Source organism: Megalops cyprinoides, chromosome 3, assembly GCF_013368585.1.
Source record: "Megalops cyprinoides isolate fMegCyp1 chromosome 3, fMegCyp1.pri, whole genome shotgun sequence".
NCBI classification, from domain to species: domain Eukaryota; kingdom Metazoa; phylum Chordata; class Actinopteri; order Elopiformes; family Megalopidae; genus Megalops; species Megalops cyprinoides.
Window position 1 is genome coordinate 36,933,227 of NC_050585.1, and position 13,701 is coordinate 36,946,927.

A 13,701-nucleotide genomic window follows, 5' to 3' on the forward strand; every position below is an offset into this window, starting at 1 on the left:
GAGGCCAAACGGGTGTGCAGTGGCTACACATCTGTTTGCCCCTCAGCCTGTTGTCCTACTGAAAGTACAAAATCCCAACTTGAACTATTACTTGGACAGCTCTCCTGTACAAAAGCCCAGTATTTTAAAGTCTGGAAGCCATCGTGGGCAGCTGGCAGGAGGGGACCAGCTGGTAAAGGGCGCCCTGATTAGGAAAAAGGTTTGGTTCCGGGCAGTGATTAAAATCAGTCCCCTTTATTGGATGGCTTTATCTTTCACAGGCGTGTTGTTGTTTACATGTCCCAGAGTTGGGCAACATTTGACTTAGAGAAGTGCTAAAATACCCTCAGTTGTAGTTATCATAGGATCACTAAAATGATCTGCCGAAACATAAACATTATATGACCATCCAGCTCAAGGAACACAAACATTTGTGTCTCTACAGTAGAACTGTTTCTGCATGGTATACTGCCCACTTTGCAGGTTATGTGATAATATACTGAATGCTCATTTGTGTGCACAATAGGCAATGAGCCACAACCCCAATGAAATTGTTCAGTAGGAAAGGGTAATTTGCAAAAGGATTTGGCCAGATTATGATAATATCCTTGAGTGTATTTGCCTGTGCTTCAGAATGAGCACATTAATCCTTTCCCAAGCAGCAACCAATAGGCATACCATATAAATAACAACATTTCTAAATTCTACAGCTGGGATTGTTTCTCTAATATTACATTTTGAAGAATTATATTTTAAATGTTTTACAGTATGTGCTTTGAGACTGTTTGTATAATGCAAGATTGCCTCCAAAGACCTATGTTTTGATATTTTATTTGTTTGGTTTATCATCCAAAAATATTTTGTTCTGAATGTTTTTCTAGGTTTATACTCATTTTGCAGATGGGAAAACACAAAGTAGATCATGGTGATATTGAAACTATATACAATACTATAGTATTTTACTGTTTACAGCATAAGATTCTTTAGGTGCATTGCATTAATGATTGTTTTCCCCATGAGTTGTGGTGGATTACTGTGCTTCTTTAAAAAAAGAGCAATGTTTTATGCAGTTTTCTTGTTTTAATCACTGCAGGTTTACTCCCTATGAGTGGTATAACCCACACCCGTGCAACCCCGATTCAGACGTGGTGGAAAACAATTTTACTTTACTAAATAGTTTCTGGTTTGGAGTTGGAGCTCTCATGCAGCAAGGTACATAGGTCACGTGTCAGTAATGCACACATCCCATAGTCTGCTGGGGCCTTTGGGCTGGTAAACTCCATTTTCAGAAACTTAACCCTCCACTGCTTACTGTAAAACCTGATCAACCCTCCTCGGTCACCTGAAATTAGCACCTGTGTATGGTAAACTACACCAGGATCTTCTGATGTGTACACAAAGTTCTGGGAAAAAAGACCAAAACCTTCCAGATACTTTACTAGAATAAAATATAGATCTAAATAAATATTTATATACAAATACATGCAGATATCACTCATGTTTGCATTATTCATTTGAAATTTTTTTTTTTGAAAGATTGGGAGAATGGTTGATAAGATGACCACATGAAGACACCGCTAAAACGAATAACATTGCACATTACACCCTCCCATTGCCATTTCTTTCCACTGTTTTGTCATGTGTGTAAGCTGGGTATCCAGTAATTGCAACACAGAGCATGTATACGCATGCTGCAGGGTCCTGCCGGTCTTTTGCATGGGGCATGGTGACAATGGGAAGTCTGTTTCTGGTCGAAACACGCTTGTGAAGCTACAGGTGTATGGTGGTGAGACACAAAGAACATTTGCCAGTTTCTGTAATCAAGCCTTTGCAGCCATTTAATAATGAAGGAAGGAACATAGACTTCCCTGCAGGATTTCACAATTGGTTTTTTGTGATGAAATACACACATACAATCCCCTGGTTTGCAAGCAGACCCCACATGCATATTAAATCACTACTCTAGGGTGCCTGTGGTATGTATGCTACTTGCCATTGTTTTATAATGCTGGCTTCTGCTTGCATTATAAACACCTGCCTCATTCAAGCCCCAGCAGCAGCCAAACCCCATAGGGCTGTATCAGGTTTTACAGTATTCGCCAGGTGTGTGTGTGTGTGTGTGAGTGTGTACACGTGAGTGTGTGCATATAAGTGTGTGGCTGTCCCCATGGTGATGAGTGTGGTGAGTGTGCACCATAGCTCCTGGTAAAAATTCTCCTGTTTGGAGTTTACCCTCATCCACAGCATTCTGTGGGATGCCGTGTCTACTAGTTACCACTACCTTGGGTACATGACAGGCAGCCCCAACCAGATTCTGCTTGTCTTTCTCGCAAAGCATAATTAAACATTTGTGAGCAGACAAATGTTTAAACCGGTACAAATGTCATGGTTACTGTAAATGTAAGTAGGATCCTTTCTCTTTGTTGTTTGAGCTCTTTGGGGGAAAATGGAAAAAAAGAGATTAATTTGAAGAGAGGATTAGCTAGTGACTGCTAACCCCCTTCACTCTTAGCCTGTGTTTATATGTTTTGAATCTCTTCTTTTTCTTTATTTTTTTCCTCTTTGTGTGTTAGCAGTGGTGTTTGATGTGATGATCAGACTTTCTCTTTCCTGCAGAGCGTGAGCAAAGTCTGGATCAGGACTGGCTTTCATGTCTGCCATTTGGCACTTAAGAGACTTCAGCAAGTACCGAATCTGTCCCCAAATGTTGCTATAGTTACGCATTCTTTCCTCTGAATGGTGCCGCCCGGGTTGGGAAACATAGCTTGAATCGACAGCGGCTCCTTTGCGATTCGTCTCTTTTGGTGTGGACCATTCTTCACACTTTCCCCTTAATTCAAAGTGTGATAAAGAATAACAACCATTGAGGGTGTTTATATCCGTGCATATAGAATACCCATGGCCAGATAGCTGAGTGGTGGAATTAGGGGCTTTCATTTCATGCTTCATTCCAATATTTCTTTGGAAATATACACACATACATACCGCCCCCTCCCCCAAAAGGATGTGAAACAAGTCCTCTCTTATCAACATATTCCTCCTTTACGGCCTAATGTGTATCTGCATTATTACTGTGAGCATTGAAAATTTTCAACAAATTGCACAACTTGTGGAACTTGAACAAATAGATCAAAAGCAAGGAAAATGATGAGAACAGAGAGGGGAAAGTGTCTTTCCCAAATCAGGAAATGTTCAGCGAGCCTGCACGGGTGTCTTTCATCCTCTGCCTCACATACTAACTGCAGGCTCCATTCTTAAATCTGCGCTGACTGGCATGTTTATGAGCTGCTGGCATTCCCTGACTTGTGGATGGTGCTTGGTGAACAGAAAAGCAAACAGTACATCAAAAGACAGAGTGGTGTAGGCTTACCTGTATATGCAGCTGATCAACCACCCACAACCCTAGCGCCCCCCCCCCCCCCCCCCCCCCCCGCACCATCGGTTCTTCCTCCCCATTTTCCATCTGAAAGGAAGAGCTGATACATGCAGAATGCACCACGTTCAGCTTGCAACAGCATGTTCGTTAAGACTGCGTTTTATGCACTACAAGGATCAAAGTGATAGCTTTATCTGGTGCTCAGAGTGTTTCAAGGTACTGTATGATATGTGGCAATGAACGAAACCTGAGTTGGATAAAAAAGGGTATGTCTGGGTCTGTTGAACCATTCTGTATCTTCACAAGCTCATGGTTCAATGATCCCAATCCATAAAAAGGGGCTGTAGCAGAAAATAAACTTGAGTCATTTCAGTGGTGTGGCTGTGACAGCCTTGTAGATATACTTAGGTAAAATGTCCCTCGAATACATTTGGGCACCATTTTGGGGCGCACTCTTTATAAAGTGCTGACATTAAAGAGTATGTGGTTAACTGCTACGGGAAGTAGTGGTCTGAACCTAGAGCAATGGCTCAGTCCATTAAAGCTCACCTCGTGCCCGCAAGTGTGGGTATGGGGGTGCTGGGGCACAATACAAGTACATATGCTTGCAGAAAATATGACTGGAGTAGTAGTTAGAGTAGGAGGATTCATTTTCCATGAGCAGAGAGGATCTCCCATTAGCAGAGATAAATGCTGCTGCTGGAGTCCCTCTGACAGCTTCATTTTCCATTGATGTATTACTCACAGTCACCGACAGTGAGCCCCAGTCTAAACTGTGCAAGTTCACTTGCTACGTTGAGCCCTCCGTGAAGCAATAGACTCGCATTGGCTTTGTCAGGGTATTGATTATCAAAAGCTCATTTGAGTAAAAGCAAAGAAAAACAGATTGAGACATTAGACGTTAAAACTTTGGCTGCACAGGATTTAGGGACAGTGCCTTTATGAAATAACAGATAAATGTGTTTGAGAGCTGAAAACCCCCTTATGTACTGTCCTCATTCATACCAGTCACCTCCATGCATGTTTCATGAACACATCATGAAAATGTGTCATTGTACTCAAAGGGAAAATATGCCATTGTCTGAAGTGGAATACAGTAATGTCTGGCTGTACTGTCTGCTGCCAGTCTGGCTCTGTATACCCTGCATCTAACCATGTGCCATTGCTGCTGTTGTAACAGGATCAGAGCTGATGCCTAAAGCTCTCTCCACCAGAATTGTTGGCGGAATCTGGTGGTTCTTTACGTTAATAATAATATCATCCTACACTGCCAACCTGGCTGCCTTTCTGACTGTCGAAAGAATGGACTCGCCAATCGATTCCGCTGACGATTTGGCGAAGCAAACTAAAATCGAGTATGGGGCTGTGAGGGACGGATCCACCATGACCTTTTTCAAGGTAAGAAAATTATGAATACTGTTGCATACTGTTGCAAAATGACACATTCCATTCATATCAAATCGCCTGCAGTATTTATGTGATTCACTTCTCGTGGCTAACATTTGAAAACGTACATCAATTTCATAATTTTGCCAAGTTTTAGTTGATTTTGAGATGACATTTGATTTACTTAGAAGAGTCTAATCAACAACATAGAACACAATAAAACAAGAGTAGTCTGTAAAGTATCTTGGCTTGTAATTTTGCCTTCAGTATATTTATAATAATGATAATAAATTTGATATTTTTATGGTGCTTTTTAAACATTTAAAAATGCTACAAATTTTAAATTTTAAATAAAATAAAAACATGTCTGACACAGCCATAAAGTTAAAAGTAGATTAGCATGACATTATGTTGAGTTAAAGTACTGTAAATATTGTCACAAACAATGAAAGCATGTTTGTCTCCACTACAAATCCATTAAAACTTACATTAATCTGTGTAAAGCAATATTTTCTACTGTTCACTGTGTGAACTGTGCTTGTAACTCCCTCTGGTTCTGTTGATAGATTTTAGCATGAAAAAGATTCCCAGGCCCACCTTATTAATCCATTCTATTGTTCTGAATCCTTCAGTCAAATCCCTCTTTGCATGCTTTCACTCAGATAAAACAGATTTTAGGGGGTAGCTTACTCGTGTGAGCACCAATGTCTTGCATTTGTGGCGTGACAATGTTAATACCAGATGGTGCAAACAACACCCTTCACCACAGTTCATTTAGACACCTCCCACAATAAATTGCAGACTGCATCTTTGAACTTGCAGCAAATTTAACTAGTAAACAAGCAAACACATGGCCCAAAAAATTCAATCGTGCTGGAGATACTAATAGAGGAGTCAATGTGTCCAAGACTAACACGTGAGCATCTTACAGTTATAGCTGTATGCTGGAGCCATATAAAAAGAGGGAATGTTTTTAAATATTTTGTTGGCAGAGAATCCCTGCACATTTCACTGTTTGTTTTTTTTATGATTGCAAAACCATCCTGTAATTTATTTATGTTCATATTGTGCCTTGTGACTTTGTTTACCATGTTGATTTTTACAAACATTAAAATGCATAAACCTGCCACTGGAGTTGTTTAACGTGAGGATAAAAAGCTTATTGATTGCAAAGTTTATTGCACACATTTGGATGATTCTAGAAGTAAAATTAATCCTGCACTGCCCCGAGTTGTCTCTATAAGGTTATAATATAAAAAAGGCAAATATAAAGATAAATTAATGATTATATTTGTTGATAGAAATAAGTATACATTTCCATCTATATTTATTTAGGTCTATAATGCACATATTTGTGGATATGTTTATTGATTGACAGTTTTAGGCCTCTTTACAGTAGGCCTTTTTTGTTCAAGATTGGTCATTGCTGGAGAATATTCAGCCTACTTTTTTCCTGCAGTGTTTTTGATCCCAGGGTAACACTCTTACAGATTTACACCTGGTTTTGAAAAGCGCAATTAGTCTTGCAGTGCACTACTGCACTTCTCCTCCCATTTAATAAAACCATTTGCATAAACATTAACTTATTATCATACGATTGCATATGCATGAGGTCTCACATGCAGTCCACTCTGGAGGACAGCACATTCCTCATCTGAACTATGTCTAATGCATGATAAGTAGATACCGTCCACAAAAAATCGGTTAGAAAACAGTGGGCTTCAGAGTCATCTGACCATCTCTTCCCTGTTACCCTTTTTTTAGTACTTCTTTTCTTTTTTATAACGTGTTGACAAAACTTAACTCTGAATTCTAAATGAACTGCAACTAATGTGTCATTTACACAGCACCAACATATTTCTAAGATGCACCAACATGTTTCTAAGATGGTCAGGTTGACACACAGTCTGATTACAAGTGAGACCTGACTGTTTATAATGTGCTATTGGGCCTTGGGTCATGCTAAGCACATGTTCCCTGCAGCTTTTAGGAATTCCTTAAAGGTCATTGCTGTTGATCCCCTGACTCCCAATGTTGGCAGTTGTTTCTAACTGCGATGCTGTACTTCTGTAAAAGCTAAAGGATGTGACATCACAGCGATACATCACTGGCTGTATCTTTCCAGCAGGGCTGACATCACCCTGATGGCAAGTGAATGAAAGATTACATTGCCCAGGATTCAGCTGCTACAGACCCGTTTAAAATGTGCCCCCCCCCCCCCCCCCCCCCATCATTCCCCATATTCAAGCAACCTCCCCAGCAGCCCATCAAAATTGAAACCTGGGCTTTATCCACGGAGATTGCCAAGCATGATTACGTGCTCCTGTATTTCAGAGTTACAGGGCTATAGATGTGCAGAATAAATCAGATGAAAGAGATTTGCACGCAGCTGCTCTATCTTCCCCCTGAACAAGGACAGAGAAACATAGACAGGGATTTCCCTTTATCCACAGGGATCCAGACAACAATGACAGCTCTGAATTCAACAGAGAGCATATCTGTAAATTGAAGTTTACATTTTTTCATATTGCAATATTTTGTTATGCATTTAAATCAATCAGTCACAGCATGTGTACTGGCACTTGAACCGCTTCAGAGTAGCATAGGAATACAAACATTGGGTTTGTAGCTGAAATGCCTGATGAAACCTTCCCCTAACACTGGAGTGAAATTCTCATGTTACGTTCACTTACAAGTCTGTCTTATTTCTTTGTCTCAGAAATCCAAAATCTCCACCTATGAAAAGATGTGGGCATTCATGAGCAGCAGGAAAAACACTGCCCTGGTGAAAAACAACCGTGAAGGGATCCAGAGAGTCCTCACCACAGACTACGCACTCCTCATGGAGTCCACCAGCATTGAGTACATAAGCCAGAGAAACTGCAATCTCACACAGATAGGAGGCCTCATAGACTCCAAGGGCTATGGTGTTGGAACCCCAATTGGTAAGTCCCAACAGAGCTGTTTCGACTCTATGGCCTGGGCCTGTGTCCATTGTAGTTTCGAGGACTCTTTTAGTCAATTTCATCTATTCATGCTGGAACCTATGAACAGAATGTGAAGCACCCTTAGCACATTCTGAACTTCTGCTCATGTCAGCATTTCACCGGCATCTTTGGTGATTGGTACATATTTTTTATATATTATATATATTAGATATATATTACTGTCTGTACACTGAGCACAACCGCAGTAGTTACAAAGGAAAAAAAAAAACACTGAGATGGAGACAGCTGAATCTTAAATTTCCGTGGTTTGATTTAAGGAATCAGTACATTTCTACTGGATTGCAACTTCACCTCCTCCAAGGAAATAATGCTTGTTCATTTCATTATTTTTCATAATGTATTTTTCATTGTTTCCCTGAAAAAAAAAACAAACCAAAAGAGGCAAGAGCCTTTGTAATTGTTTATAAGTTATATTTAGGATATGTACAGATTTAAGGTCCTTATATGACTTTTAACCAAATCTAGGTTAAATTCAGATACACTTGTTAAATGATCACTTCAAGATAAATTACTAGCAGTTTAGCTATGCCACGTGTTTCAGTGCCCTTGGGACCCTTTGAACGTGGAATTAATTTCCCTGTCTGCTGTGACCTCCCCAGGTTCCCCGTACAGGGATAAGGTGACCATTGCCATTCTCCAGCTGCAGGAAGAAGGGAAGCTGCACATGATGAAGGAAAAGTGGTGGCGGGGAAATGGCTGTCCAGAGGAGGACAGCAAGGAGGCCAGTGCTCTGGGCGTGGAAAACATCGGAGGCATCTTCATAGTGTTGGCCGCTGGACTTGTCCTTTCTGTCTTTGTAGCCATTGGGGAATTCATATACAAAGCCAGAAAAAACACGGATATCGAGGAGGTGAGTGTGAGTCAGTGCATATGGCACAAGTGCTGACAAGAAGAGTCTACTGGTGGATTTATGAATGGTCTGAATATGTTGGCTAAGCAGATTTTGCATAATGTGCATAAAGAAAAGATACACATTTATAAACATTGTATAACAGAGCAAAGAAATTAAGCTGCTGTAATTTTTAGAGAAAAATCTGTTGAATCAGGCAAGTTGAAATTTAAGCTCCTCTCAGTCTGAATGTGAAGAAATGCATTGCTAGCCACAGGCAAGTATTGTCTGGGTATGTCCTTTAAATTTTACGTTCAGTTGCTTAGCAGACACTCTTGTCTTGAGTGACATTCATAGGTTTCAGTTTTTACAGGTTATCCATTTATACAGATGGATATTACTGAGGCAGTTCTGGGTTAAGTACCTTGCCCAAGGATACAACAGCATTACCCCAGCTGGGAATCAAATTGGCAATCTGTAGGTTACGAGCCCTGCTCGATTTGTATTTATATGCAGTTACAAAGTAGTTATAATTAATTACATGAATAGACTAACAAGAATATAATCTAGTTTGACTAGAGAAAAAAAAATCAATGGCACTTTTCAACAGATACTTTACTGTTTTAGCCATGCATGATCTTCATGTTTCTGACATTTTCCTTTGCAGAATTTCCAAGTACAGATGTAGATGTACATTTTTTGGTTGTCATAGCAACATGGATATGTGATGAAATAACTATATTCAGGGTTACTCCAAAGTGACACTGATCAAATTTACAATTGATGGGTAATATTTGGAATCAAACGAGATGTTTGGATTGCACACAGATAATACCCAACCATTGATATTTGCCAGAAATTTTCCAGATATAGATAAATAAACCCATAAATTAAAAATGCTCATAGGCACACCCCAGTGGAAATGCTACAGCATACATTTTTCTTTTTTTCTTTCAAATGATTCATGTATTTTTGGCTGAAGGTTTGTTTCCCTTACTTGAGAGTTCTGTATACTGTAACCACTACATATTGGGTGTCCTTTTAGTTATTTCCTCATTAATTCCCCATGGTGAAATGCACCACCTGTAGGGAATAAGGAAACAACTGAACCTGAAAACACACCCCACAAACTTTTTGGTTTTTTTGTATCATTTTCATTAGCTGATGTTCATGAAAATGGATACTTTCTTTACTGGGTAGACTGTACGTTGGCTTGAAAGCTATGTCTTATTCATGACTTTATTATTTGTTTTCTATGTTTATGTGTATTTCTTTTTAATTTTGCTCTCAGAATCTGTTATGACTCATTTTTTGTTGTTTATTCTGCATGCAAGGCATTTTGTTTCTTTTATGGAGTGCAATCCAAGCAATTACAAAGGCGCCCCTCCACGTCTTCCTCTGAAACCTCTTTATCAACGGATTTAGAGTGTGGTAAACTCCTCCGAGAAGATCTGTTACGATCTCCACGCTAGATTCCACACTGTGTAGTTGTTGCATTGTAAGGTGTGTCCATGGCCCACAAAAATGTCCCTTGCCCCTCTCCCAAAGCCCCAACCTTTAGCCCCCAACTTACAGCCCCTGGACCCACCCAGTCTTCTAGTTTCCTTGGTAGGGGTAGCTACTTTACAGGCACCTACAATGTGGACACTCATTCCAGAGAATCGACAAAAAGTAAAAACAAAAACATAGTAATCAGGAAATAGCCTTTAGGGGAAAGAAAGCCTCTCACTCTTTGAATGAAGGTTTTTTTTTTCTTTTTTTGAGGCCAGAAATGATAATTTCTCAAGTTAATCACATGATCATTTCTTAAGTTGTTGCATTTTTTCTTTTGTCCAGTTCACCTGGCTGACAGAGTGCTCATCACAGTCAGCTCAAGGGTTCTTTAAGATGACACTGTCTTCACTCACCAAAATACAAGACATTCACAGATAGCTTTATTTCAAAATGCAAACATGCACACATGCCTCTATAATGGAGATTTTCCCCTGTTTACTTAGTATTATTATACTGTAATGTGCACCTTATCAGATGAAAGCCTGAAAATACAAAACTTGGTACTTCAGAGGCAGAACAGGAGAATGCCCAGTACCATGTGTGGTGTATTTTACTATGGCTTGATTCTTTGATTATTGAAAATGTCCAGCTTTTGTTAGATAGAGTACACCTTACAGCATAAAAAAATAACTGAATTGGTGGAGGTAATAATTCAAAGTGTCAAATGAGCTTATAAAAATGAGTAAATTCAGAATTACAACTCATTACAACAGCATTTTTAGAGCTGAAGGTATCAGTGAACTTATGACTGTGATGCAAACAGAATCTCCTTCAAAAGCAGATACTGAAGCTTACAAATCTGATGTTTAAAATTTCTTAGCATACTGTAAAATTAGTATATAAGCACAACAGCACCTGCAATGTAGGTGCTACGCTTTTGATGTGCATTGGAGGTCTATTCTCCCATTGCCACTCCAGCCTCCTACTGACCTGTGACCTAGCTCTTACATTTTATAGAGCAATATATATATACATAAACAGTACATCAAGCATGTCTTGCCCCTGTCTAAATTCCCTTTTTATGTTCATTGTATTTTAGTCATAGTCCAATAAAAGAGAGAAATAGAGAGATAAATTTGCAGCACACCAACTTCAGCTCAATGTCCTCTCAAAATTTTACAAGAACTGCCGCAATAAATAATGTGATCATTATGGATTGGATTAGGAAAGTCACTCATGCGGTTAAGGTTTAAGTTGTAAAAAGTAAGGAGAGAGATAGTCACCCACAGTAAAAATCACCTTAAGTGACAGGATAACCGAAGAAAATCGCTGTGTTTACTGAAACAATAGAAAAGAAAAGTATTGTCCTTTTAACAAAATTGGAAGAAAAGACTGGAGAATAAATGATGGAGAATAGTCCACAATGTTAAATCATAAGGTAAAATAGAAATAGCACAATTTAATAATACTCTTTTGAACTACTTATAAGACACAGTAAATATAAAATAAGTGATATCTAATCTAACCATATAGCTTATGAATTTCTTTTTCAAATATACCATATTATTGTTATAACAAAAGCTACAATTAGGACATTTAGCATTACCTGTTAATGTATGCTGAAGATAATTATTTTAATGTGATAACTTGATAATTACTTAAAGGGCTCTTCAAGTTAGTGTAAATTGCATTAAAATGTTAATGTAAATCAGCAGGAATTTTAATGCATAAAAAATCCAGACAAATAAAATCTCTGTAAATAACTTAAAATTAATATCTTTTCATACAAGATAAAAAAGTATAGGTTTACTCAGTAGTATTAACTTTTTGTATGTTATTACAAAAAAGAGAAAACTGTCAGCCAAGGCAGGCATTTATCAGCGTTGTGTCATGGTAGAATATTAGCGCCACCCTTCACTCACCTGTGAGGTCTTTCCAGGGTCTCCATCGTCCGCTTCATCTTCTTGCGAGTTGCGGGTCATCGGTCATCGGCCATCGGCGAAGTAAGTATCGGTGCGAGGCGCGAGATCCGAAGCGCGAGGCGACCCCGGTTGAACTGGCAGGGAGTCACTGGGTGACGCCAGCGGTATGACGCCAGCAAGCAAGCCCCATTGGGGGAAAGCCTGATTTTCCTGCTAACTGGAAGTGAAAGATCTAATTTAATTATAGAAATAAAATGGAATCTGGTCAATTACTTCTGAAGCCTCCGGGGCTTTGATAAGCCTCTCTTCGTTGACAGTTTTTAATTATTTTGTTCTTAATTTTTTAAAAAGCCCAGCCACAGCAGGTGGAGCTTATTCGTTTTGTGAGCATTGGACTTAACTTGAACTGGAATTCAGTTTGAATTCCTACATTAGACCACATTTTTTGATAAAAAATAATAATCTCTAAAACTTTCAGTTTACACTAGTGGAAGAATCCCTTTAAGGTATATTTTAGTCCAGTGCCTTTAATGATACTGGACCTAAAATAGAGAACCCCTATCCCTCCTATATTTCTGTCTGTGTAGAACTGAATACAGGGAATCATGATTTGGAATAGAAAAAGGAATGGTAGAACCTTCCGCCCTGTTTTGGATATGTAGTGAAATATATGCAACATAGATAATTTTCGTTGTTTGTAAGTGCCTTCCAAAAATGTCTAGCGCACATCAGAGGTGGTGTTTTCAGGGGAACAGGCAGGTAGGCCATGCTCCTCTGATACTCCCACAGCTCTGGACTTTCTGAAGTCTGCTTTTTCATTAAACTCATCAAAACCTGCAAAAGCGCCAAAAAAAAAAAAAAACAACAAAATATGTATGTTTTTAAACATTGTTATCATAGTGTTCTTCATTTCAAAAAGCATGCATCTTTCTTTTTTCTCCCAAATCATTATTATTATTATTATTATTATTATAAATAATAATAATAACAGTATTTTAAGACTCAAACCAAATTTAACAGGGAATTTGCTGCTCACTAAAGCCACTTTGTTCTTTTCAACAGTGTATTTCCTTTAGTGCTGTAATGGAGGAACTGGGCATCTCACTTAGGTGTCACAAAACGATTAAGAAAAAGTCGAGAGCCAAGGGACGAGCGGGATTATCGAACATTTTTTTGTGTCATCCCAAACGTATTCTGCGGAAAGGAACTATGGCATAGATAATGGATGTCTCATTTCCTGTACAGGGGGTTGGGATGGGTTACGAACTCACTACTTATTGTTCTTCGGATCTTTGTATAACTATTTTGTTCATTTTGTTTCTTTTACATATAACAAATAGCATACAGGATGTTACATATGCTGTACATGGTTTTAACTTTGTGCTGACATGAACAACATGCTGTGAATGATGGAATATTAGAAATGTAACTGTTTGGGGTAAAATGACCCCCTGTCAGTCCTGTTGTGTGTAAATCCTTACATTCTCCTGTGCTGTCCCAGCTTTTCACAATAAAATTGTAATTTTCCACTTCTGTCTTTTTCAGTATATGTTTTCACGTTTGATGCTGTAAAGTCTGCAGTGTTAATGGATACAGTGACAAGTTGGCCTGATGACCTTGATGTTTTTTTTTTTTATTATTAAGGATGCAGCTTGAAGAGTAACTATATCGCATACATTTTACATTTTAAATGATTTCCTTATCAGA

General features: G+C 38.8%; 1 protein-coding gene across 3 annotated transcripts in view; it reads left to right on the forward strand.

The window, feature by feature from the left end:
• The window catches only part of grik1a (glutamate receptor, ionotropic, kainate 1a), a 41,274-nt gene extending 27,784 nt beyond the window's left edge, over window positions 1-13,490 (forward strand). For 2 of the 3 annotated variants that reach the window (XM_036523358.1, XM_036523359.1), the window contains 5 exons: window positions 1,073-1,191; window positions 4,536-4,753; window positions 7,461-7,686; window positions 8,349-8,599; window positions 13,057-13,490. In XM_036523358.1, the coding sequence (XP_036379251.1) occupies window positions 1,073-1,191; window positions 4,536-4,753; window positions 7,461-7,686; window positions 8,349-8,599; window positions 13,057-13,212 (970 nt within the window). In that variant the 3' untranslated portion in view covers window positions 13,213-13,490. Of the gene's footprint in view, window positions 1-1,072; window positions 1,192-4,535; window positions 4,754-7,460; window positions 7,687-8,348; window positions 8,600-9,912; window positions 11,523-13,056 lie in introns of those variants that run through there. The other variant, XM_036523360.1, reaches the window with a different exon arrangement.
• Window positions 13,491-13,701: the final 211 nt, after the last annotated feature.